At 43.4% G+C, this 27736-nt stretch overlaps 1 protein-coding gene across 1 annotated transcript; it reads left to right on the forward strand.

The window, feature by feature from the left end:
- TRIM16 (tripartite motif containing 16) lies at positions 1-27736 on the forward strand. Its single transcript, XM_030208058.1, is given in 8 exon segments — positions 1-628; positions 8914-9009; positions 13635-13868; positions 15935-16106; positions 17256-17351; positions 22989-22990; positions 26196-26870; positions 26872-27736. Coding segments are annotated over 8 exon segments (2022 nt in total). The 5' UTR covers positions 1-46; the 3' UTR covers positions 27037-27736.

The following is a 27736-nucleotide window of genomic DNA, read 5'->3' on the forward strand; positions in this document are numbered from 1 at the left end:
GAAAGAGTCAGCTCAGCAGAAGATTTAGGGAAGGAGTTCCTGGAACATGGCTGACACTGAAACCACTTCCAGCCTTCTTCCCCAGCCCCCCAGTTTTGAGCATGCACCAGCTTATGCCACCTTGTCCAGTGAAAAGAGGATTTCCTTTGGCAATAGTCAAGAACAGAAAGGCAAAGGGGAAAGCAGCTCTGAATGCAAACCAACTTCAGATCCTGGCTCGGTGAGAGATTCTGCCCCCACTGTAAATGGGACAGGGGAAGGGGCTGGCAAAGCAAATGCCTCTGAGCTGGAGACAACTCCGCAGGATGCCACCGCCGCCGACACAAGCACAGAAGTCCTGTGTGATTTCTGCCTCCAGGAAAAGGTGAGAGCGGTGAAGTCCTGCCTCACCTGCACGGTGAGTTACTGCCAGGCTCACCTGAAGCCCCACATTGAAAACCCCAAACTACAGAACCACCGACTCCTGGAGCCAGTGAAAGACTTTGACCTGCAGTCATGCAACACCCACGGGAAGCACTTGGCATGGTTCTGCCAGACCGACCTCAAATGTATCTGTGAGGACTGTGTGGCCGAGGAACACCGCCAACACGAAACAATCACATGTACAAAAGCACGGAGAGACAAAGAGGTAATGTCTACATTCAAACATGTTTGTGTAAAATGTGATCAGATGAACGATGCATAGCTCTGGAAGCTGCTCAGAAATGTATTGCAGTAGTCCAAACCAAAAATACCACCTGCAGTTTATTTGTTGACCTGCCCTTCTGTGTTTCCAATAGATCACAAGTAAACCATTATTAAGGTAGATTTAGGAAAACCCGCTGCTTATCCCTGGGGCAAGCCGCATAAAATCTGTTTTTCTCTTTTGGGACCTTACTAGGTACTTATAACCTGGATTGGCCACTGTTGGAAACAAGATACTGGGCTTGATGGACTTTTGGTCTGTCCCAGTATGGCAATGCTTGTGTTCTTATACTTGGGAGTGAAATGTAAGAAAATAAGTTTTACAGATCACGAATTCTTATGGTCATATGTTCCGAATAGACATATTTCTATGTTTCAGAGATTGAAATTGGTTAAACTAGATTATTTGGTAAATATTTGGTGAAAAATAGGATTTGGTACATGTGTAGACACTGTTTTTCTTTAACTAACAAAACTCAGTTTCTATTTGCAATGAAACAAATCCTCAGGTATGTGAGAATTTCAGACGTGCAGGTACATGTTTCTGCGACCAGTATACCTGTGCCTGAAAGAAAAAAAATTAATGACGCAGGAATCTCGTATCCCAGAATACACTGCAGTGAGAAGGAAAAGTTATGAGGAAGCCTCAGGATAAGAATTGACTTTGCAGGTTTGCCAGGCTCAAAGAAAGGAATTTTCAGTTCTGTCCTCACTCATCCACATCCAGCTGGTTTACATGTATTGTAACTGGGAGTGCCTTCCTGCAGTGTCAGAACCATGGCAAGTAAAGCACCCTCAGGAAGGGCGGATACAGTGTCATAAGTACGTACATAAGTATTGCCACATCGGGACAGACCAAAGGTCTATCAAGCCCAGCATCCTGTTTCCAACAGTGGCCAATCCAGGTCACAAGTACCTGGCAAGATCCCAGAAAAGCCCAATACATTTTATGCTGCTTTTCCCAGAAATAAGCAATGGATTTTCCCAAGCCAATTTAATAATGGTCTATGAACTTTTCCCCTAGGAAGCCGTCCAGACCCTTTTAAAACCCTGCTAAGCTAACTACCTTTACAACATTCTCTGGCAGTGAATTCCAGAATTTAATTACATGTTGAGAGAAGAAAAGGTTTCTCCGATGGAGTGGAGGAGTACCTAGTGGTTAGTGCAGTGGACCTTGATCCTAGGGAACTGGGTTCGATTCCCACTGCGGCTCCTTGTGACTCTGGGCAAGTCACTTAACCCTCCATTGCCCCAGGTACAAAATAACTTACATTGTGAGCCATCTAAGGACATAGATTTGATGTGTACAGGGCTGCATATATCTAGTAGCGCTATAGAAATGATAGCAGTAGTAGAAAGAGTGTCCACTTTCCTGGAAGAGTATGCACTGTTTTCCAGTAGTACATGCATTCATTATTGATGCATATGTGCAGTATTTCAAGAAAGCGCACACTTGTTCCTCAAGTGTACACACTATTTCAGAAGAGTTTATGTGCTTTACAAATAGGATGTACTCTTTCATAAAAGTGAATGCTTTTTCAGAACAGTGTGCGCTCTTTTTGAACAGTGCACATTAATAATGACACAGGAAAAAATCTGAAATTTCTTGTTTTTTTTCCTGTCACTTCAGGCAAAATATGACATTACATGATGTTGTTTCAAATGAATGCACATCACTAACAGACTTGTGAATAATCTAAGGAAATACTTCTTTATGGAATTCTTTTTGAATTCTCTGGAATTCGTTGCCAGAGAATGTAGTAAAAGCAGTTAGCTTAGCGGGGTTTAAAAAAAGGTTTGGATCGCTTCCTAAAGGAGAAGTCCATAGACCATTATTAAAATGAACTTGGGGAAAATCTAGGAAAAGCAGCATGAAATATATTGTGCTGTATTGGAATCTTGCCAGGTACTTGTGACCTGGATTGGCCACTGTTTGAAACAGGATGTTGGGCTTGATGGACCTTCGGTCTGTCCCAGTATGGCAATACTTAGATGGTGGTTGATCTGTGAAATGGTTTACTATTGGAAATGGTGGAGATGAGGACAGTATCTGAATTCTAGAAAGCTTGAGACAAGCACATAGGATCTCTTAGGGACAGGAAGAGATAGTAAATGGTACGGATGGGCAAATTGGATAGGCCATATGATCTTAATCTTTCATCATTTTCTATGTTTCTCTCCTTCCTTTGCTCGTTGATTCCCCTTATCTTCCTCTTCCACTATGCCCTATCTGTCCTTTATTCTGGTGCCCCTCCTACCTGAGATCTCTTCTCCATGAGTTCCTTTCTCTTTCCCTTCCTTCTAGATCCCTCTACCTTCCCTATACTCTATCTCCCTCCAAATTTCCCCTCATTGACCACGAGATCCTTTCCCCTATGCAACATAAAGTTCAAACAAATTAACATGATACGTAAGAAATGCCATAAATTGTTCTATAAATTAAAGTACAATTTGCATAATTTAATATTCCATACATGCTATTTTCTACAGCTTTCCACGCATGCTGCCACCCCCACTATAGTGATATTCCCAATCCACCAGCTCTTCTATCACAGCTACGTGTAGAGAATATGAGCTGCCATAGTGTCTTTCTCAAGTCTTAACCACCTTCGTCCTGCCTTTAGCAGTCTCTCAGTCTCTCCCTTCCTCCTTTCACTTCACCTTCTACCCTGTTCACAGAAGCCTCTCTCAAATTCCCCCCATTTTGTGTCTCTCTTGATTAAACATACTGCTATTGAGTCATATTCACATTATGGTATCATATCATCTCCATAACAACTAACAACATCACTAACAACTTTCATGTCCAGGCATTCTGGAACAAAATATTAAACTTACAATAAAGTTACTCAGGGCCTACAGGGCAAATCCACCATGCCATAGCAACACTAACTCCCAGAACTCACATAGCAAGGGCCCTAACTAGATAAAGGCAACACTTGGGCTTAAACACCAATGTACCTCCTACTGGAGTAGAGGAGTAGCTTAATGGTTAGAGCAGCAGACTCAACCAGGGAAGCCAAAGTTTAAATACCACTACTGCTCTTTCTTGATCTTTGTTGTTACATTACCCAAATTCACCCAAGGTGGTGCACAACAAGAACAGTCTGGACATAGGTAGTAGACAATTTTAGTACAGAAAAAATTTAAATAACAATATATATTGGGGTGAATTCTATTAATTGTGCCTAAAAAATCAGTGTGGAAAAAAACCCCTGCTAAGTTTCAACTTAACTGGCCAAGCCGATATTCAGCACCGGCCGGTTAAGTTGAAACAGGCCAAAGATAGGCCTGCTATTGATACGGCCAAATTTGGCTGCCAAACTTAGCCAGCAATGTGCTGATAATCGACTGATAGCAGGTTATATCATGCGATATAACTGGCTATCTGCTAGACGCTAACCAGCAATATTCAGCAGGAGACAGCCAGCTGAATTTATCTCCCGCTACATATTGCCAGATATCCGGCTAAGTACTATTTAACCAGCCTGGTGCCATTCTTGGCTGTTTAAATGGTTTTGAATATTGGGAGTGTACGTATAATTGGGATGCTCACCCATGTGTATGACCCCATTGCATTTAGGTGCTACCTTATAGCGCCTAGTTTACATTATGACGCTTTTGATGTGCATAAGTGGTGCCTAGCTCTAGGTGCTAGGTTATAGCCCCTTCCAAATTTTCTAATTGGATTGATCTTAGCCTGTCTTCCATTTTCCTCTGTCTTCTCCTAACTCCTTTTCCATACTCTCTTTTCCATTTTCTATTTCTTCTCACTCCTCCTGTCCACTTCCTCCCAGTATCCTCCTCTGACAATGATTTTTCCATTTCATGTGGCTTTTCTCCATTTTATAATTTTTTTTTGCCTTTCCATTTATAGCTAAACATTATCGCTCCTCCCCTTTCAATACTCCTTGCCACGTTTTGTATAGTGATAGCTCACATCCTGATTCGATCCTAACTCCAGTCCTATACTCACATGAATAGTGCCAGGCCAGTTAGAGTGATTTTTGACCAGCACTATGCAAAGAATGCATTTAAGTCTGCTGATAGATGTTTAGCAGCAGCCAGTTAATGCATAAATTGTTTAGAAAATTGGCTCCAAAATGATGGTTCTTTGAATTTGTATGGCTGTTAGGTCCTACTGTTCTCAGTACTACTGTTTTCATAACGATTACCTATATTGTGTTTTTTTCTGCACTGAGTGTCTTTCTAAAGACAGCCATTGCTTAGGACCCCAGTCTATCAACATTCATATCAAGACCCCTGAGGCAGGCACTTTGCCAAAACACCGTGCCGTGTCGGGTAATAAGGTTTTTTCCACTATATCTCCATCTTCCTGCTGTTATTGGAGATGCCTTGCTGGTCTCACTACTCTTTTGCGTGGACTCTCATACGTAGTGGACCATAGTCTCCCGCTTCTGTGGCTGTCCTGTTCCTTGTTGCCCGCCCCCTCCTCCAGTAGCTGACTGATGCTTAAGCCAGCCCTGCACAAAGCTATGAGCACGTTGGATTTAGCCGGGCCCCATAAGGCAATGTCTGCCCTGTGCAAGGCACCATTTACCTGACTCCTCCGATTCAAAATGAATGATGTCAGTAAAAGGAAGTTTTTCCCAAGAAAAACCCTGAAGGAATACATTGAAATATGAATCTAGACAGAAGCCTCTGCTGGACCGATGAGTCATATTTCACACATCAGGTACTGTGAGCAATGTAGGCATGCTTAATGAAGAAATCCTCATTTCAGTGTAGCAGGCTGCCAATTTCCTTTGCAGTAGCAGGAAGAACATTCTGCACTCCTGCTTCAGAAAGGTGCCAAACAAGTCGGACTAGGAGGAGGTCTCTTCTAAGAAAATGGAGCAATAGCATTGAAGTTTGGGCTCTTAAAGGGAGGTGTTGGAGGAGCATTGTCCTTTCCTTCCTGGAGGTGGCCCAGTAAGGAGCTTTTAGGAGTAGATGGGTTACCCCACATAGGGACCCATCTGAGTCTTGGCTCTTTGCTCTAGGGGTTAAGGAAGGAGGGAGAAGGAGAGGAGAGGAGAAAGCACAGGGGTTGCCAGCCTGGTTCACAGCTTCCTCCTGGTGCAGAGGAGTGTTCCCTGAAACACTAAACTGATAAGGGGTTGCCAGTCTGATCCACAGCTGTCCCCTGAGGCACCGAGTGCTCTGATCTCTATCTGAGGGGCCAATGCAGAAAGCCATGTATAAGAGCTGCATGCCAGCTGAGTGCATGGCTTCTAAATTAAGGGCATGCAAATGATTGTCGTGGCATATATATATATATATATATATATATATATGTGTGTGTGTGCATATGCTAGTATTCTAAGAATTTATGAATGTCATGGAAGTGTAAATGTTACCACCTTTGTTACAGAAATGCCCCTCCTCTCCCCCCCCTAGGAATCCAGGTTATTCTGTAAGTTTGCGCATCGAAGTGATGGTGTGCACTTTGTGGTTAGGAGTTCACATGGTCAGAGCATGCATTTATGCATGTAGATTATAAAATCTTATGGGTCCTTTTACTAAAGCTTAGTGCATGTTAACGGAAATGTTAAATGCTAAGAGGCCCATTTTATACCTATGGACTTCTTAGCATTTAGGGCTAGATTCTATACATGGCGCCTGAAAAATCATCACTGAAAAAATTTCACGCCTAGGTGTATTCTATAAACCATGCCTAACTTTAGGTGTGGTTTACAGAACACTCCCTTACCGTGCCGTTTTTTTTCTGTTTTTGGACCTCAATTGTGGAATGCTTTGCCTCTATATGTATGACGATTGACTTCTTTGGCGGTATTTAAGAAACAGATAAAGTCTTTGCAGTTTCAGAGAGCATTTTTTGAAACGTAGTTGGTGGGGGCTTGGGCGTCAATATTAAGGGCCCTGTTTACTAAGCCGCACTGTAGGCAGGGCTGCCGAGAGACTAGGCTGGACCCGGGGCAAGGCCGCCCCCCGTCACTACCCCCCGCCGCTGCAATCCGCAGTCTCACCTTCCTGCCTCCATGGCTCCGGGCCCGCTTCATTCAAAGTGGCAGTCGCAGATCGCGTCTCTTCTTGCCTTCCCTCCCTGTGTCCCGCCCTCGTGTGATGTAACTTCCGGTTTCCGCGAGGGTGGGACACAGGGAGGGAAGGCCAGAAGAGAGGCGATCTGTGACTGCCGCTTTGAATGCAGGGGGCCCGGAGCCAAGGAGGCAGGCAGGTGAGACCGTGCACTGCAGCGCCGGTGGCCTGACTCCGGCGCCGGGCCCCCCTTGGAAGCCCGGGACTGGGGAATTTTGCCCCCCTGCCCCCCCCCCTCTCGGTGGCCCTGACTGTAGGCATGCACACTTTTTAGTGCGCACTAAAATTATCGCATTCTCATGATAGAATATAATGGGTGTCACTATCATTAGCGTGCACTAATTTTTAGCACGAGCTAAAAAGTGTTCCTGGCAACAGCATGGCTTAGTATACAGGGCCCTAAGGTTCTGTTTATGTTTATTGAGTGTATTGACGGTGTTATATGTGATTTGATTATGCTTGTGTTATTGTCCTCCGCCCAGATTTTTGGATGGGCAGATTATAAATGTATGTATGTAAATAAATAAATAAATAAATAACCTAGTCACAGGAATTTACGTCAAGTAAAACATGGAGTAAATACCAGCGCCTAAGTCAGGTGTGCTGCAGGGGTACTCCATAGCCACGTGCATAATTTTTGGTAATGCCCACAATTTGCCCATTCCACACCCGTGGCCATGCCCCCTTTTTGGCTGCATGCCTTGGAATTTACGCACGCCACTTTATAGAACATGCCTAGCAAGTTGTGTGTGTAAATTCTAATTAAAGCCAATGAGTGTCAATAATTGCCTGTTATGTGCCAATTATCGGCGCCGATTGACTTGTTAACTAATTAAATTGCATGTGCAAATACAGAACATGCCTGGATTTGCACTAATTCTGTTAGCGTGTACTAAGCTTTAGTAAGAGGGCTCCTATGTGCCGTCTTTCAACACTATGACCACTTAGGCTAGTATTCTGTAAAGAAAAATAGGCACTTGAGGGTCAGTATTCAACGTGGTTAAATCACTTGTTTGGGCCTAACCGGAATTATTCAGTGTACTTAACTGGATAGTGCTGCTGAAAATGTCTGCTTAGCACGCAACCGGAAACTGGCTATTTTGGGGGCATTTCAGGGGTGAAGTCATCATTTGTTTAAGTACTGAATATCGCACATTACCTGAAGAAAAACGTACGGGTCCTTTTACTAAAGTGCACCAAAAAGTGGCCTGCGTTGGTTTATACAAAAAAGACCTTTTTTTTTTGGTCGAAAATGGACCTGCAGCAAAATGAAAATTGGTGCACGTCGATTTGGGGCCTGAGACCTTACCGCCACCCATTGACCTAGCGGTATGGTCTCACGTGTTAACCAGGCGGTAATGGTCTACACATGTAGAATGCCAGTTACTACCTGGCTAGTGCTGTGCGCCGGAAGATAAAAAATATTTTCCGGCGCGCCTAGTGGACACGCGTAGAAAATGAAATTATCGCCCAGGCCATGCGGTAGCTGGGCGGTAACTCTGAATTGACGTGCATTGGGTGCACGAAGGTGCCTATGCGGCTTAGTAAAAGTGCCCCTTAATGCAGGAGCACTTTTCGCCTGCTATTTAGGAGGTGCTAATTGCTCATGTATTAACTCTGCATTAGCCAGTTAGCATGCAGTAATCTGAACATGCTAACTGGTCAACCATGCCCTCTCAAAAACTGTTTTTTAAAAATAGCTAGCGCGTGCTAAGAGGCACATTACCACAGAACGCTTTGTGGTAAGCATTTTTTCCTGCATTAAGTGCACAAGAGTGTATGACATGGTTTAGTAAAGGGCAGGGCTTTTTTGAGGGGGTACTTGGGGGTACTGAGTACTGGCACCTTTTCCATTGTCTGCTAAAATTGGCCCATGGACCCCAAGTTTTAATGAAAGAGCTCAGGCCTTACACACCAATTCTGTCTTGTCATAGATTCTGTGACTGGTTGCAGGGGGCCTGGCTATTATGGGGTGGGTCCCTCAGTGATCACCCCACTCCTGAAAGGTGGCCTAGCATTTGAGTACCGGCACCTTTTTGGCTAGAAAAAACATACTGCCTAAAAGTATATAGTTCAGTTATGTTTTTACAGCGGGTCATATAATTATTAAAATCTCAAGAGAGCTATGATCCTGACAGTTCACTGGGGTGGCTCTGCTTTATGTTACAGATTGAGCTTCTTCTGACCACAGAGGAGTACGGTCGGAAGCTGAGGTCTGCAGAGAACGCTATTGTCAAGCTTCAGGCAAACACGGCCTCCATACAAGTAAGAAATGAAATACGAGAGCTCAGCATTGTGGGCTTTGGTGCCTGAAGTGCAAATCTATAGCAATCAGTGAATAAAAGAATTTCTCATGTGGTTCATTAAATAAACATAAATGGGGCAATTCTATGAACTGGTGCCTCAGTCTAGGCGCCTCAATAGTATCTATGCACCAATTCTATAAAGTCATCTTGGCACCAAGATTCCATTATAGAATACTAGCATAAGTTGGGATTGGCATATCCATGTTTAGGCATTCCCTCTTATGCCATGTCAATGGGAGGTGTATGTTGGCTGAGTACACCAAGTGAGGTGCATAATTTATAGCAATCTATAAACTACACACATAATTGAGAGACATGCCCATGGCTTGCCCATCTTCCGCCCATATATGTGTATGCCTTGAAGTTAGGCCTTATAGAATAGTGCCTAGTGCCTAGTACACATAGCCGCAAAACTGTCAATTAATGGTGCCTTTTATACGCATAAGTGGTGTGTCTTTCTAGGCGCTGCCACTGGTTTTTAGAATTGCCTTGAAACAATTTAATCTAATCCACCCCTTCTGATGCCAATATCAAGGCTTTTTTTTTTAAAAACAAATAGCTATTTAACTCAACAAGCCAAATACTTAGAAACAAATATAAAAAGTGCATAACAGGAGAGCATCAAACTCTGCCCCCCTGTACTTCAGCTTGTATCTTGAAACACTGTGAACCATCCAGCCCAAGAGAGTAACATAAAAGCACAAATATAGTAACGTGGTAACATAGTAGATGACGGCAGAAAAAGACCTGCACGGGCCATCTAGTCTACCCAACGATTTAAACTCATATGTGCTACTTTATGTGTATACCTGACCTTGATTTGTTTCTGCCAGTTTCAGGGCACAGACCGTAGAAGTCTGCCCAGAACAAGGCCCACCTCCCAACCACCAGCCCCGCCTCCCCCCACCGGCTTTGCTACCCAATCTCGGCTAAGCTTCTGAGGATCCCTTCCTTCCGAACAGGATTCCTTTATGTTTATCCCACACATTTTTGAATTCCCATCACTGAACACAATTCTCCTGAAATTTTCAATACTTGCTCCATACTGTATCATATTCATCAGCCGTAGCACTGAACGTGCAGAACAGTTTTTCAATCAATGTGATCTCCACCACTTGAGAGGCCCAATACAGCACAGAAGGGGCCATCTTCTAAAAAGTAGCCACAGTGAACCTGGCAGCATGTAGAAGATGACCTGTCAATATTTTGCCCCTACTCTGCAGCTCCGTATGTCTCCAAAATCCAAACAGATAATAAAGAGGGCTAAGGGAGACAAATTTATCTAATATCACCCTAACCTCAGCATGTACAGTATACCAAAATAAAGCAAACACCAAGGCTTTTTTGACAGCAATATTAGTCATCTGTAGAACACACTCAAGCTGGCCAAAGCAATATAATTCAATATGAAAAAGATTTAGCGTGCGATTCTGAAAAATTGTAAAGTGCATGCTAAAATAGGACTTAATGGGGATCATTCTAGATACACGTGGAGGGGCATAATTGAATGGGGCCGGCCATTTATAAGGGTGGCCATCTCTAATGACGGCCCCGTAAAGCGGCGTACCCAACCGTATTATCGAAACAAGATGGCCGGCCATCTTTCGTTTCGATAATACGGTCGGGGCCGGCCAAATCTCAACATTTGGGCTGCCCTTAGAGATCGCCGGCATTAGAGATGGCCGCCATTGGTTTTCGCCAATAATGGAAACTAATGGTGGCCATCTGAAACCCAGCCAAATCCAAGCCATTTGGTCGTGGAAGGAGCCAGCATTTGTAGTGCACTGGTCCCCCTCACATGCCAGGACACCAACCGGGCACCCTAGTGGGCCCTGCAGTGGACTTCACAAATTGATCCCAGGTGCATAGCTCCCTTACCTTAGGTGCTGAGCCCCCCAAAACCCACTACTCACAACTGTACAACACTACCATAGACCTTAAAGGGTAATGGGGGGCATCTAGATGTGGGTACAGTGGGTTTCAGGTGGGTTTTGGAGGGCTCCCATTTACCACCACAAGTGTAACAGGTAAGGGGGGTATGGGCCTGGGTCCGCCTGCCTGAAGTGCACTGCAGTGCCCACTAAAAACTGCTCCAGAGACCTGCATACTGCTGGCAAAAAAATGTTTTTTTTTTTGGGTGGGAGGGGGTTGGTGACCACTGGGTGAGTAAGAGGTGGTGATCCCTGATTCCCTCCGGTGGTCATCTGGTCAGTTCAGGCACCGTTTCAAGACTTGGTCGTGAGCAAAAAGGGACCAAGTAAAGCCAGCCAAATGCTCATCAGGGCCGCCCTTCTTTTTTCCATTATCGGCCGAGGCTGGCCATCTCTTAACCATGCCCCCCGTCCCGCCTTCAGTACACTGCCGACATGCACCCTTGAACTTTGGCCGGCCATGCGACAGAAAGCAGTTGAAGCCAGCCAAAATCGGCTTTTGATTATACCGATTTGGCTGGCCTTAGGAGAAGGCCGGCCATCTCCCGATTTGTGTCGGAAGATAGCCGCCCTTCTCCTTTGAAAATAAGCAGGATAGCCACCAACAGTTACCCACCAGACATGCACGTATTTGATGAGAATACTGGCATATATGTGCGTACATGCCAAAGTTGGGCATATGAATTATAATTTAAATGTGCGCATATCTTAGTGCGTATTTGTAAGGTGGGTGTAAACATGGGCACGGCCTGGGAAAAGCTTGGGTGGGATGTGCTGTTATAGAATACTATAAGTGCTTGTGCTTAGGTGTATATTTATGTATTTTATCAAACTTTTGTCCCGCATTATCCAGTGGGTCACAAAAAACATACACATCATTAAAATAAAACAAAATACAATGTAAACCAAACTGTACAACAAAACAAAGTAAAAACATAATAATTATTAAAAACTGTTCAGATTGAAATTGCTGAATCATCAGACCATATTCAAAGACCATCTATCAGCACCACTTAAATAACTCATTTAATTAAATGCCTTTGAAATAAGTATGTTTTCAATTGCTTTCTAAATAATAAGAGAGAAGCTATCTGCTGTAATTACAGAGGACGATCATTCCAGGTCGGACCAGCTAATAAAAAAACATCTGAGAGCGATTTTCCTCTAATCGAACCCGATGAAATGAGGGAACATCTAGTATGCATTTGCCTTATGATCGTAATGTTCTGCTAGGACAGTAACTTTTAAACATCTTGAAAAAGCAAATGGAGCATCATTTTGCAAGGCTTAAATACTAGCAACAAAATTTAAATTTGATCTGCCAGACAATGGGTAACTAATGAAGTTTAACAAGTTGTAGTATGATATGATCTGCTTTATTCGTTCCACCAATTAAACGGTGGAATATGCCAGTTAGGCTAGTATTCTATATAGGAAAGTAAGCTATTTATAGGTACCCAGTTATAGAATGACCCAAGTGCACAAAAATACCACACCAATCATAAGAAATATATTTGTACCTTCTGCAGTATTAGAAAATCAGGTACCCCCACCTCCCCCTCCAAGCAGCTTCATGAGGCAGCTGGAATCCCCTTCAAGGCACTCTCCACACCCAGTGAGCAAAATCTCTGTCACTAGTAAAAAAGGCCCGTTTCTGTTTGAAAGGAAACGGGCGCTAGCAAGGTTTTCCTCTGAGTGTGTATGTTTGAGAGAGTGACTGTGTGAGAGAGGCTTCTGTTCCTGCTGCTGTGCATTCCCCATGTTGTGCTGATTCGCTGCTCCCTGTATCGTGGCTCCGCCTCTCTCCCTTCTACTGGCCAATCTGGTGTGGGTTGTGTGACATCACTATTATCTACTCCAACATGATCCAGGGTTCCAGGTAGCCTCAGAATGTTGGAGGTGAGAATTATTATATAGGATATGCTCCCAGTCATTAAACTTATGGCTTTAAAGTCTCCAAAGAGACACACACACCTGAAAAAGCCAGGGTCTGCATTCAAAGGCTGAGGGGGTATCAGAACAAACTGCAGTGTCTAGAACATGGACTCTGGGATGGGGATAGTAATGGCTTAAAGGCACAAGGGCAGTGCTTATTAAACTTGGCCGTGACTCCATTTGCATGGCCACAAAAACACATGATCCCTTGGAGGCAGGGGATCTCGATGGAGGGCCTGCTCAGGCTGCTACCCCAAACCCAGGTTTTGTGACCCCATTTGGGGAAATGATCCACAATTTGGGAATCCCTGCCCACAGACCAGTGTAAAACATGCTGAGGCCCTGGGCAGAAATTTAGTATTGGGCCTCAAAGCCCACCAGCAGGCTAGAGGCCGACCAAATTTCAGTTTCGGTGACAAAAAACCATCCGGAAATCAGTACTCGGTCATGTTTCGGTTCTGTCCAAAAATGCAGGTGTATTTTTGGTTGAAATCAAAATTTAGTGCTGGGTCCCCATGGTGCTCCCCTCCTTGAACAGGAGCAGGCTTCACCTACTCCCTCCCAAACAGGAGCAGCCTCCACTCTTTCCCACCCCAGATCCAACCTTAGTGCCCCCCCCTCAGGTCTACCTTAGAGTCCCTGGGTGCTCTAAATGTACTAGATAAGCCAGATCTCCAGGTAAATAATGCATGTTTACAAATGGCACATTTTCTGCCAGAACTCTGTTGCAGAAGCCAAAGGTGCAATAAATGCACAGTTTGATGTCCTGCTGGAAGCTGTGAAGAAAGCCCAAGCTCATGTACTGGAATTCATAGAGGAGAAGGAACGTGCAGCTGTGAATCAATCCGATGGGATTAGAACTCATCTGGAGCACAAGTGCACCGAACTGAAGAGAAGCAAAGACAAGATGGAAGACTTGGCTAAGCACAAGAATGAAATCTATTTCCTGCAGGTAGGTCCCAGAAGCAGAAACCCTTTTTAAGGAGCTGAAAAATTCAGAACTGTGCAAGCACAGTGCCCTGATGCAGTTTGATAATTATAATTATATAATGACAACTGGGCACCCAGATTGCATTATAGAATACTAGCATAAATACGCATCAGCGCAGCACGTGCCCAAGCTGCATGAACAACTGACAGCTTTCAATAAGTTGTATGTGTTTTTGGAAGATACTTCTATGTCTTATCCATGCTCTGCCCATGTGTTTACCTCTTACAATTGTGCGCTGTAGCACTTATGTGCACAAGGGCCCTAAGCACTATTCTACATGACTGCATAAGTGCTAATTTCCTCTGCATTAGTTGCGCATAAGTGCAGGCATGCAGTATAGAATTACCCTTCATGAGTTCTCATGCTTTAGTCCTATGATCGCACCATGGATGGGCGTCTGAACAAGAGACAGGTGGAATAAGTAGGAGTTTGATAAAGAACCTGTGGCTGTGGTCATCATGCAAGGGACCTGCTCTTTATCGTCTCCCAAACCTGAATTCAGATTTGTGCAAAAGGAGTGATAAAGAAAGCAGAGACTGAAGTCCTCACTGATATTTCCTAGATGTGAACTGAACTCCTGATGGGTATCATTGAACCTGTTGAGCAAGTTTATAATCATTTCTTGGATATTGCTCACAGATATAGAGAGTGTTATACCCTCTGGCTAAATAGTCTGCTATCATTTATCAATTGTAGGGCAGTCGCCAAGCAGAAAAGTCTTACGAAAGAAAGAACTGGACTATTCCTGTATAATGAATTCTGGTTTCACAAGTTTTACATTAAAGCCACTCTGAGAATTCTTTTCAATCAGACTGGTAGCCTTGGGCAATAACTTACCTAGAGGGGCACAATCGAACGGGGACGACCATCTCTAAGGGCGCCCATCTCTAAGGACGTCCCGGCAAAGAGGCGGGGAAACCTGTATTATCGAAATAAGATGGGCGTCCATCTTTCGTTTCGATAATACGGTTGGGACGCCCAAATCTCAACATTTGGGTCGATCTTAGAGATGGTCGACCTAAATGTTGAGATGGCTGACCTTAGAGATGGTCATCCCTGGTTTTCGGCGATAATGGAAAGCGAGGACGGCCATCTCAAAAATGACCAAATCTAAGGCATTTGGTCATGGGAGGAGCCAGCATTTGTAGTGCACTGGTCCCCCTGACATGTCAGGACACCAACCAGGCACCCTAGGGGGCACTGCAGTGGACTTCACAAATTGCTCCCAGGTGCATATCTCCCTTACCTTCGGTGCTGAGCCCCCCAAACCCCACTCCCCACAACTGCACACCACTACCATAGCCCTAAGGGGTGAAGGGGACACCTACATGTGGGTACAGTGAGTTTCGGGAGGGTTTTGAAGGGCTCACATTTACCAGCACAAGTGTAACAGGTAGGGGGGGATGGGCCTAGGTCCGCCTGCCTGAAGTGCACTGCACCCAATAAAACTGCTCCGGGGACCTGCATACTGCTGTCATGGAGCTGGGTATGACATTTGAGGCTGGCATAGAGGCTGGCAACAACTTTAAAAAAAATTTTTTTTAGGGTGGGAGGGGGTTGGTGACCATTGGGGGAGTAAGGGGAGGTCATCCCCGGTTCCCTACAGCGGTCATCTGGTCAGTTTGGGCACCTTTTTTGAGGCTTGGTCATGAAAAAAAATGGACCAAGTAAAGTCGCCCAAGTGCTCGTCAGGGATGCCCTTTTTTTTTTCCATTATCGGCCGAGGATGCCCATCTCTTAAGCATGCCCTAGTCCCGCCTTTGCTATGCTTCCGATACGCCCCATGAACTTTGGTCATCCCCGCGAGGGACTGCAGTTGAGTGCGCCCAAAATTGGCTTTCAATTATGCCGATTTGGGCGACCCTGAGAGAAGAATGCCCATCTCCCGATTTGTGTCGGAAGATGGGCGCCCTTCTCTTTTGGAAATGCCCCTGCTAGTGTCTTGGAGTAGGGTGATCAGCTGATGCAAGTAATCCTGGAGTCTAAAGGCAAAACCACGTAAGACTGTACATTTATCTTTATTGCAGGAGTACTGTGCATTTAAGAAAAGCACTGGGGATGACACACTGCCCAGTGTCTACATTGGACTGAAGGATAAGATGTCAACCATACGAGATGTTGTTTTAGAGTCAACTAAAAACTTAGTCCGTGTTTTAGAATCCTCTTACAAAGACAAGTTGCAAGAGTTTGCAAAGGAAGGTGAGCTCATACTGCATCTCCAGGTGCAATTTTTCTATCCAAGAACGTTTGAGAGCTGTAACGTGTTTGCAGAAAAGATTTTGGGGATGTAGAGATTGCTATTATCATTTGAGTAGGGCTACCAGGTGCTTGCAATATCATACAGAAACATATTATAGACAGGCCTGAAGCTTACACTGTAACAAGTCAGATAAACAGAGAAGAAACACAGAGGAGATAAAGGACTCAAGTTAAATCAATGTGGTCAGTTTCAAGAATTGAGGCCTAATGAGAGTTCCTCTAGGGGAGTAGCTTATAAACATGGATCATAAGAGGAGGAGCAGCTAAGATAGAGCCTTGAGGGGAGAGCCAGGTCTCAATTAGTGGTAAAAATTTGGAGGGAATGAAAAATGAAGAGATCATGAATGTAAGGAAGCTTGTTGGAAACAGAACAGGCATTCATGAAAAGTGTAAGTTTTATTAGCCATATTGTTTCTGGGGAAAATTAGAATCTTTCTAGATTGCAATACCTTTTATTAAACTAATAAAAAATATATTGTGATCCTGTCATATAGCTTTCTCCCTCTGCTTCCCCCCTCCCATCTCTGAGCACCAAAATAATTGTGCCTAAAAGTTGGATAGAGCAATGGCCCCCACCCTTGACAGCTGCAAACAAGGTTTCAAGAGGAGTGGCCTAGTGGTTAGGGTGGTGGACTTTGGTCCTGGGGAACTGAGTTCGATTCCCACTTCAGGCACAGGCAGCTCCTTGTGACTCTGGGCAAGTCACTTAACCCTTCATTGCCCCATGCAAGCCGCATTGAGCCTGCCATGAGTGGGAAAGCACGGGGTACAAATGTAACAAAAATAAATAAAAAAACATCTCTAAGAAATGTTTTATGTAAATATATTTGATGTGGAAAGTCTGAAAACTAGACTTGTTTCTGGCCAGATTTCCTACCCTGGCAAAATCAGATTATGAGGCAGAAAGATTGGGAGATGGAGTACAACTGACAGTGAACATGTCATTGGCCATTGTTGGTACTGGCCAAATGAGTGTTTTATTTTCCTTCTTTATTATATGACCTGCTCCTTCCTAAACACCACAGTGGAGGTTGTAAATACAGTCTCTTTTTGCATTATTACCAATGATATATTTTTTTGCATTTTCAGAGGACTATGGGATCAAAACAATGGTGTCTGCTATTGTTCCAGCCAAGTACCGCATATCAGCTCCGGAACCCAAGACCAGGACTGATTTCCTAAAGTGTAAGTGGCCTCATTGTTGTCCAGAATCAAAATTTTATAGCTGTTTGCCATGAGCTGGCTCTGGCTCTGTTTGCATCTTTTCCCAGAACTCTCTGTGTCACAGTTGACTTTAATTAGGACCAGGACAAATTGTTTGTCCAGTGAGTTTAGTGAAGGGTTTTGCTGGTTTTGTATCCATCAGTAGTCAGATTCTTCTCTCATATCCAACAGCAAAATCCAGGCTCTCTTCCTGCCACAGCGGGATATGCCTAAGATAGTAGCCACATCCTTTCACCTGCTGGGTAAGGTGTTTGATGATTTCCAATAGTAATAATAGGGCTATTTTGACTTGTGAGTGAGTAATGCCATTGAAGTCTACAGAGATGAATGATTTAGGTCAAGAGTCATCTAGGTCTCCAGTGGGTGACCTATGATGCCCCATTGAAATATTTCTACATGGGTATACAGCCTCAAGAGCTTTTTGATGAAAAGTTATTATCTTCCAAAGGCAGGATTTGGTGCTTGCAAATAGTCAGTGGCGTAGGAAGGGTGGGGTGGTGGGGGCGGTCCGCCCCAGGTGCATGCTGCTGGAGGTTACAGGGAGCAGCTGTGTGCCTGTCAGCTCCGCTGGTTTCCTGCTCCCTCTGCCCCGGAACAGGTTACTTCCTGTTCTGGGGCAGAGGGAGCAGGGAGCCAGTGGAGCCGACAGGCGCGCGGCTGCTCTCTGCACCCTCCAGCAGCCAAGAATGCACCCGGGGGGGGGGGGGGGCTTGATTCACCGGGGAGGGGTGTCGTGCTGCAACCTGGGGGGTTGGACGCTGCTGCACCTGGGGGGGGGGGTGCGTAGCGGCAATCCGCCCCGGGTGGCAGCCGACCTAGGATCGCCACTGCAAATAGTGTTTCTTCTCCTTGGTCCCTCTTGGCCATGGGGAGTTTGCCTGGTTATGCATTGTTTTCTGATAGACCTCGTACACCTTAAAGGAGAACATGGTGAACAGTATTCTGAGGAAGGTTATAAAAGTGGAAAAACTAACTTTAAATGGGAAAGTTATTTTCTTCTCCTGATGGTCTATAACACTGTTTTTGCATCAGAGGAGGGTTTGCGATATTTAAATTGGCTGGAGCACCTTTGTTCAGACACATGTGGTGTCTTAAAACTGGTGCAGGAGTCTCTGAATCAGATTTTCATTGTAACCTCCAAAACATGCAAATCAATGTTGGTCTTAGTAAGAATGGCCTTTTATTTGAAATAAAATGCAAAATTTCAACATTCCCTGTTCTGTTTTATTTTGGAAAAAAAATGAAAGAAAATGAAGAATATTTTGTTCGTGTTTCATTTCATTTTAATAGTAAACATCCCAGGCATAGCATGGCATTACCCTATCTCTTGTGTAAAAAATGAATGCTGCAAAGTTAAGAAATTCAAAGTCCTTTGGGCCTGCTCTCACCCTCTCTCCAGGATGTATCTTACCCCATCAATGGGTCTCCAAAGTCCAAATGAGGCAGCAAAATCCCTGTTGCTCCTGTCCCACTGGGATGGTATTTCAAAATGGTACCAGTGAGTCCTGAGGATTGCACAACAAAATGGCACCAGGCTGAAGACCATCCTGAACCATTTTAAAATACCAACCTGGTAAGGGAGGAGCAACAGGGTATTGCTGGTTCCTCATCTGGACTTTGATGACTTTCATGGACAGGGTGAGATGCGTCTGGGCAGCAGGGTGAAGGCAAACCCGGGGAGTTCTGAATTTTTAAATTTTAGTGGCACTTGATTTTCTGGCTGGGGAAGGAGCATGCAGACATTTTAAATTTTGGATCATGTGTCTTCTTCATTTTGTTTGTCTCTTTTTCATTCATGTTCATCGGTTTATTTCAAATAAAATGAAATTGCACATGAAACAAAAACAGCTAAATAAATGGAATAAAGAACAAAATGAAAAAAAAGTTTAAGTGTACATCTAGTTATTAGTCCAAATTTACCCAAATGTATGTCATCATCCACATTGTGGATACCTTGAAAACCAGACTTGTTTGGGATTTTCAAAGAGCAGGATCGGGAATGCTTATACTAACGTGATATCTTACTACCAAAATCTCTCATTGTCATTCTTGGGAGTGACTAGTCAGCTTCTAGTAGTCGAATCAACAGTCTTAGAAACGGCATTTCAAGATTTTAGCTTTTGGGTATTTCTCTTTCTTGATCATAGAGAATGGTGTTGACTCATGAACACACCTATGAAACTAGGTGATGCTTCTCTTCTTTCTTCCAGCCCCTCCCAACTGACCTATTTAGTGATAAACAGTTGAGTAAATGGATATTATTATGGCTGGGATTTTTCAAGCTAATAAGACTGTACATTATTCTAGTACTTCGTGATGGCGTTAAGGTTTTTTGACCTGCACACATCTGTTGTTATATTGATTGTTAATTCCATTCAAAATACTATCCATTTCCAGTGCACTTTATTGAGACCTTTCTTCTAACTTTTCTGTACCTTGTATCCAAAAATTGATGTGTCTCGTGTACAAAACATTCTCAACACAGTTTAAAAATTTACCCCCGATATTGAAAAACATTTAACCGGCCAGGAACGGCACCTGGCTGATTAAATGGCACTTAATAGCCAGCTATTCCCCACTGAATATTCCTGGTTAGCGGCTAGGAGATAACCAGCTATATCACACGATAAAGCCGACTATCCCTAAATATTCACCGCATAGCCGGCTATTATAAGCGGCCACATTGGGCCACTTAAATAGCTGGAATATCACTGGTTATTTTAAACTTAACCATCTATCTCTGAATATCAGCTTAGCTAGTTATATTTAAACCGGCCATCAATGAACCAGATATTCAATGCCGGTCACTGGAAATGACCCGGCATTGAATATCTGGGCTGACCGGCGACCATGGGAGTTAACTGGGCTCTCTCCTGTGGTCTGAATATTGGCCCCTTATATTTTTACTGTTCAGTTTTATACATGGAAGAAGGATAGGAAGAGGTCAATACTGAAAAGTTCTTAAGCAGTCAGTGGTGGCACCAAATAGATAAGTAATTATTTAAAAAAAAATCTAGGCAGCTTCAACAGAAAATTTTGAATGTACAAATTGTTACAGAACTAAAATTAGCTGACTGAAAAGGGGTTGAGATATGGAGCTGTCCAAGGACCTACCACTTAGGTGTATAACTTATACGTCAAAAGGGGAAGTTATCAACATGGACTCTCATTTAAGATGCGTTATTTTACTGTAAACCCCAGTTATTAGTAACTAGGTCTCACTGCATAATATGGTAGCTGTGCTAAAACAGCATGAGTTAGTGGTAAAATAACACATCTCAATGGTAGCCTATATTGATAACTTCCCCCCTTAGTGTGAAGAGTGTCAATCTCTGGTAACCAGAGTTGATATTGTGATGTCATAATGCATCATTCTACCAATGCCTAAGAGCCAACCACATCAGTGATATCACAATGGCTTCATTGTCCTATACTTGCTCACTTTTATTGCATATAGCAGTGATTTTGATTTCTAGAGATGCTTCTCTTTTCTTTAATAAAGAGAGGAAGTTATTAACTTGGGTTATCATTAAAGCATGTTAATTTACAGTTAACCCCAGTTATTAGTAACTAGATCTCATTGCATAAAATGGAACTTGTGCTAAAACAGCACAAGTTAGTGGCAAAATAACATGTCTTAACAGTGGCCCACATTGATAAGCTTCCTTTCTTAGTATGAAGAGTTTAAGTCTCATATTGTGATGTCATAATGCCTCATTCTACCAATGCCTAAGAGCCAACCTCATCAGTGATGTCACAATGGCTTCATTATCCTAGGCTCACCTTTATTTCATATAGCAGTGATTTTGATTTCTACAGAAACTTTTTTTCATTAACGGTGGGCTACTGTTAAGTTGTGTTATTTTACTGTCAGCCCCAGTTATTACTAATTAGGTCTTATTGCATAAATGAGACCTGTGCTAAATAGCACAAGTTAGTGGTAAAATATCATGTCAACTGATAATAGATTAATATGAATCTATTAATGATTAATCTAATATTAATCTATTTGATTAGTATTAATAGATTAATAGATAATAGATTAGTTCTTCCACACCCCTCTAAGTCCAGGTGGGAATCCACTAGATCTAGTGTAATTTATTTTCTGTCACCTGCCCTATGGAATGTCCTGCCGCAGCAGCTTCAGCTTGAAACATCTTATGCTTCCTGTTGAGTTCTATTGAAAACATCTCTTTTAGCAGGCTTTATTTGTATAGGCACAGGTTGACTGCAACAAGAGACCAGTGATGGTAGTTGGGCGTTGTGTGTACTGTTATTTAAGTTGAATTGTATTGTGATTTTTTAGCCTTTGTATATATGCCTTTGCTTTTCTGGTATGAATAGAAAAGTAGTTACTTCTTTCCGATCTCTAATTGGCATTCCTTTCCGTTCCTATTGTATTATATTGTTTTAATGTAAACCACTTTAATTTGCTTGCAACGAAAGCAGTATAGCAAATTTAATAAATGATAAACAATAAATGATGTAGCTGCAGACTTCGCTAGTATTCTATATTGGCAATTATACACATAATTACCAATATAGAATTCACACTTAGCACACAGCATCCCGATACCTAACTTTAGGTACCATGTAGAAAGTTACTACCGCCACCTGGAAAAGCACCATTCTGTAATGGTGTGCTTAAGTGGTAAAGTACATAAATGCAAGGGGATAAACACCTGAGAGAAACATGGGCAGCAGTGGACAGGGCTCCCACTTGATGTGTGCAACTTAAAGAATATTGGACTCCTTTTACTAAGCGGTGTTAAGCCAAATGCAGGCTTACCGCTCGCTAAACAGGAAGTACCGCCGGGCTACCACAGCAGCCCGGCGGTACTTCCCACCCCTAGTGTACTGTCATATCCGGCGCTACAAAAGTATATTTATTTTTGTAGCACCAGACTGTACCTGGTGGTAATTGGGCAGTGCCGTGCTTTACCCAGTTACCACCAGGTTAGCACGGGAGCCCTTACCTCCACCTCAATGGGTGGTGGTAAGGGCTCCCCCCCAAATGGCCGCGCGGCAAGTGCTTTACTTGCCGTGCGGCCATTTTCTGCAGAAAAGAGAGACTTCCCTTTTACCTGCTGTGGTAAAAGGGGGCCTCGGCGCACATGAAAACACGCACCGACGGCAGCGCAGGCCCCTTTTTGCCGCAGCGTGGTAAAAGGGGCCCATTGTAAGATGCACATGTCTCTGCCACATTTACATCAATACAGTTATACCAGATCTATGGCTGATGCATCTGTGGGCGCCTAAATGTTTGGTGAATGGATACCAGGTTATGCTAGTGGGCGCCTCAGGCTCTGTCCAACTCTGCCCATGGACTGCCCTGGCACTGTCCAGATATTGCCAAGGCAGTCAGAGGGAATATTCAGTAGCACAATGTGGTTAGTACCTCTGACTATCCCGATGACTGGCACATAGTACTTATTAGTGAATATAGGCTGTTGAATATGGGCCAGACACATATTAGATGGCCAAGAGGGCCACAAAAATAGCTGCTATAACTAGAATTGCCTAAATGAGATGATTCAAGTTGTATAAGTACATTGAGTGGCACTGCTGAATATTTGTATAATTTGAAGACTAGGTTAGATGTTTCAAATTATACATTGGCTATACAGCTAACTGTTGACCTCAAATTATCTAAAATTGCTCAAATAAACTTAATTGCATTTCCTGTAATTGGAAATTAAACTGTAATGGTTGCTGCGTGCTTTAGTGATATTATAAGCCAGAAGTCTGAAATATCTGTATGAGTTGTGGTAATCCGCTTTGGAATTGTTTTGTTGTGCTTCATGTGCAGTGGGCACTAGAACTCTTTCCAGGTCTCTCTTTTCCCTTCCCTCCCTCTTTCACTTCTATTTTTCTTGTTTCTTCCCCCTTTCCTCTTCATAGTTTGTTTCTTCCTTTCTGCTTTGGTTTCTCTCCCTCTTTCCTTTTCCCCTCAGTTTCTTCTTGCTCATTCTTGTCTAGTCTTTCCCCTCTCTGTCTGTCTCTGTTTTTGGTTCTCTTTCCTCTTCTGCTTCTTTGCACTTTGTTTCCCCTGTCTTTTCTGTTAACTTCCACTTTATTATTTTTCTCTTACATTAGGTGATGGCATGTCAGTGTCTTTTTTGTCTTACTACAGTATTGCAGTACCACCACTCTGCCTACACTGCTGTGGCAAATCTATAAATTGGTGTCTAGATATAAGAGACATAATGGGTACGCTTAGTGGCAATTCTACAACGCACATAGGTGTTCCAAATGTTATGCATGCCCACTTATGGCAGGTCATCCATAACCTGCCCCTTCCATGTACACCCTCTTGCATTTACGTACTGAGGCCCTGCCGGAACAGTGCAGAAGAACAATGCCCTATGCTCAAAGCTAACGAGATGCAAATATATGCTTGCTCATAATGTTGAACAGTAGGGAGTTTAGCAGGAGCCAGGAGGATTGTGCTTTGGTGCGGAAGGATTGTGCTTGGCGTATGCGCAGAAGAGTTCTGCGGTAAGCTTAGCTCCTGTGTGCATGTGCCGGGCAAAACCTGAATGTGAAGTATACATTGGCGTGTTTTCTACGGCCTAAATATAAGAGTTAGCTTGGATGCTTATATTTAGATGCAGGAAACAGATGCAAATGCGTGCTTTTGCTTGGGTCTGCTGTTTCATAAGACCAGTGCTTGAGGGCTTGCAAGGGCTTCCTTCTGCTTCCAAAGCAATCAAAACTGGCAGATTTTTCAGAAAGAATCATGAGAGAAGCATAGGAAATCCTCTCTTCCAACAGTCTAATGCCTGCTCCGACCTGGCGTTATTTTTTGCAGCGTAAGGCATTTTTCTTTTGGGTGCTCTTTTCTGAGCATTGGGGAGGAATATAAAATGACCTCATTAACACAAGCTTGATTAGATTAGCATGCTACTCGCGTTGTTCGTCTGTGCGCTCGTTTGTTCCCACGCTTCGGGCTTCTGAACATTCTACGCAGGTAAATGAGGGTGCTAATATGGTGCTGATGGTTTCTGGTGCTCGCGTTTACTTTTGAGCATCGGGGCTTAAGTGATATTGGCAAATTCTTTACAGAATAGCGCCTAGCACTTAAGTGTATAAAAGTCAATTATTGACACCAATAGTATGCGTAAGTACTAGTATTCTATAATAAAGGCACATGTTTGTGGCTAGATTCTATATATGGCACAAAAAAAATTGTCAACGAAAAATGCGCTGTTCCGTAAGACGTGCTTAAGATTAGGCACAGTTGATAGAATAACGCTTATGCCCAGGAATTCATCTAACTTTAGGCGCGGCCATTTGCACCAACTGAAACATGGTGCAAATATACGCACCAACATTAGGTGCATATCCCCGTTATTCTAGAACAATGCGTGCTAAGTTTAGGAATGCCGCCATTCTGCCCATGCCCCTCTTATTTCTGCACCCCTTTTTTCAAATCACATGTAAAATTTAGGAGCGGATACTTCAATTAAATGTAATTAGTGTCAATAATTGCTTGTTAAAAAAGCAACGTTTTGGAGACTTTTACTACTACTACTTATCATCAGGGGCGTAGGCAGACCTGCCATTTTAGGTGGGCCCAGAGTTAGTCTGGGTGGGCCCTTCCCACTACCACCCCTACTCCTGTCATACATACAATATAGTGTTTTTTTTTAATGACCCGATGCCTGCCCGTTTCTCTCTGAATTCCTTCCCCTGGTTCAGTTCCTATAGGCAACCTGTGCTGGCCCTGCAGGCTTCTCTCTACCACATTCCTGCCAAAGAGACAAGAAGTGACATCATTGAGGGTAGGACATGATAGAGAGAAGCCTGCAGGGCCAGCGCAGCAGGTCTATAGGAATTGCTGCCAGCAGTGGCTCTGAGATAGACCGGGAGAGGGGAATTCCAGGGAGAGACGGGCAGATGCCAGGCCACGAGTGGAGAAGAGGGAGCAAGTGTAGTGTGGTGCCACCACCGAAGAGTTTTGGGGGCCTCATGGGCTGCTGGTTGGGTGGGCCTGAGGCAAGAATGGGTGGGCCTATGCCCACCCAGGCCCACCCTTAGCTACACCACTGCTTATCATTTCTATAGCGCTACTAGGCATACGCAGAATTAGGGGACTGGTGTCTAACATTAGGCGTCAAGTTATAGAATTGCTATTCACATGGTTTATTAAATGCTTTGTCTTTTTAATGCATTTCTCTTAGGTTTTTACTTCTGCTTTTAATACATATTAATACATATTAATTTAATACATATTAATATTAATAGTTAGCAATGTTCTGTACTAACAGAGAGTGTTGCTAGCTACTGTGTTAATCTCCAAAGAAGGAAATTCCCATTAGGGGGTGTGTAATAGGCAGAAAATGGGTGAGGACAGTTATACAATTAACATAGGTTGATACCACACATGAACTGCTAATATGGCAGATATTGAGAAGCAGAAGTGTAGCTTTCTGCGTTCTATGTTAGCAGCCGTTGCCCCACGTTAGCCACATGATTGCTTTCCTCAAAATGCTCAGTCACCAAAGACGTTTTGCAGCTAATGCGTGTTACTTACTAAACCTTGGTAAGTTTCTGTACCTAGGCCTTATAAAGATCCAACCTGGCAGAGGGTTAGGGTCTTCCAAATCTGGCTTTTTCAGTGCCAATTTGGAAAGCTGACCCCTTTAATGCCACTTCTCAATATGCGTCATATTCTTGCTGTGCGAAATGACAGTCTGAGCATGGTAGATGCATTGCAATATGGCATGTAATTTATTTATATAACATGGAAACCAGGCATGACTTTGTAATAACTTCCTTTTTTTCTCTTGTAAATATATTTAGATCTGCATGTTAATGCTTGACCCAGTAACAGCTCATCGATTTCTCAGGCTCCTGGAAGATAACCGCAAGGTGACCAACAGTTCTCCCTGGCAGCATCCGTATCCAGATCACCCTGAGAGGTTTGAACACTGGCGGCAGGTGCTCTGCTTGGAAAGCCTTTACATGGGCCGCTTTTACTTTGAGGTTGAAATTAAAGGAGAAGACATTCACATAGGTATGACATATAAATGCATCGACCGGAAGGGGTCAGAGAGCAACAGCAGCATCACAGGCAACGATTTCTCCTGGAGTCTGAAATGGAGTGGCAAGGAGTTCTCTGCCTGGCACAGTGATGTTGAAATACCGCTCAAAGCAGATAAATTCACTAGAATAGGGGTCTACCTCAATTATCCAAGAGGAAGTTTGTCGTTTTATGGAGTTGCTGATGACACAATGATTTTGCTACACAAGTTTGAACATGAATTTACTGAGCCTCTCTATGCAGCTTTCTGGCTTCCGAAGAAGGAAAATTCTGTACGGATTATTGATCCAGATGAAGAAGCAGAGATGCCACAGTCAGTAGCCCCCACTTCTTCAGTGCACGCTATGCCTGTTACTACCATTTCATCAGAGAGATCTGTTACATCAAGCACCTCTCCAACCCTCACTACAGAGATCCTTGTCAATACTACAGTAAAAAACTATGAAAGTGGAAACAACCATCGCTCAAGGGCAAGGATCAGTCACTAATGGCTGTTTGTCTCCACTAAGTGACTCAAGAAAGCTAGTTGAATCTTTGAGCATTCTATCCAATGTCTCAGAAAAAAACAACAACATCCCTTCCAGCGGGCATACCTTGTAGCCCAAAAGTTACTACGGTTTAGTTTAGATTGAGTTTTTCTGTAACCTTTGAAAGTATTCCATCCATAGAACTCCATTATCCAGTATTTTACAACACTTATCTGGAAATCACCATTTGCTATCCCGATAAATGTCATTGGCTGGGCCTATCCGCAATTTTCAGTAGTACTATCTGGATATTGTCACTGAAAATCATAACTCACCGCCTTGGTTCTATCTGTATAATGCTGGGATGGAGTATGAGTGAAACATGGGTAGTCCTGGGAATTACCCAGATAGTGGAGATGTTCAGTTTGCTTTATGGATAACTTAAGACCGAATTGCAGATTCAATAAATAATCGGAGTCAGTAGAAAATAGGCCACAGTTGTTTTTGGAAAATGTAATTTAATTGGTAATTTGCAGCGGCTTGGCTATTAGAGGTTATAGTTTGTAAGTATTTTGAAAAGTGATAGTATTTACAATTTAGGGGTCCTTTTACTAAGCGGTGGCAAAAATTGGCCTTAGTGCACCCTTACGTGGGTTTGTCCGACCTGTGAAAGCCATTTTTAGCGCAACTGTAAAAATGGTGTTCTTGGGTTTTTTTTTGTATTAATGGCCCTGCGCTAAAGTTGCCATTAGCACGCTGCCATTAAAAATGTTATTGCCTGAGTATGTACCACCACCCATTTTGTAGGTGGTAGGGGCACCGTGGTATTTCTA

The sequence above is a fragment of the Microcaecilia unicolor genome, chromosome 6 (genome assembly GCF_901765095.1).
Source record: "Microcaecilia unicolor chromosome 6, aMicUni1.1, whole genome shotgun sequence".
Taxonomy (NCBI): domain Eukaryota; kingdom Metazoa; phylum Chordata; class Amphibia; order Gymnophiona; family Siphonopidae; genus Microcaecilia; species Microcaecilia unicolor.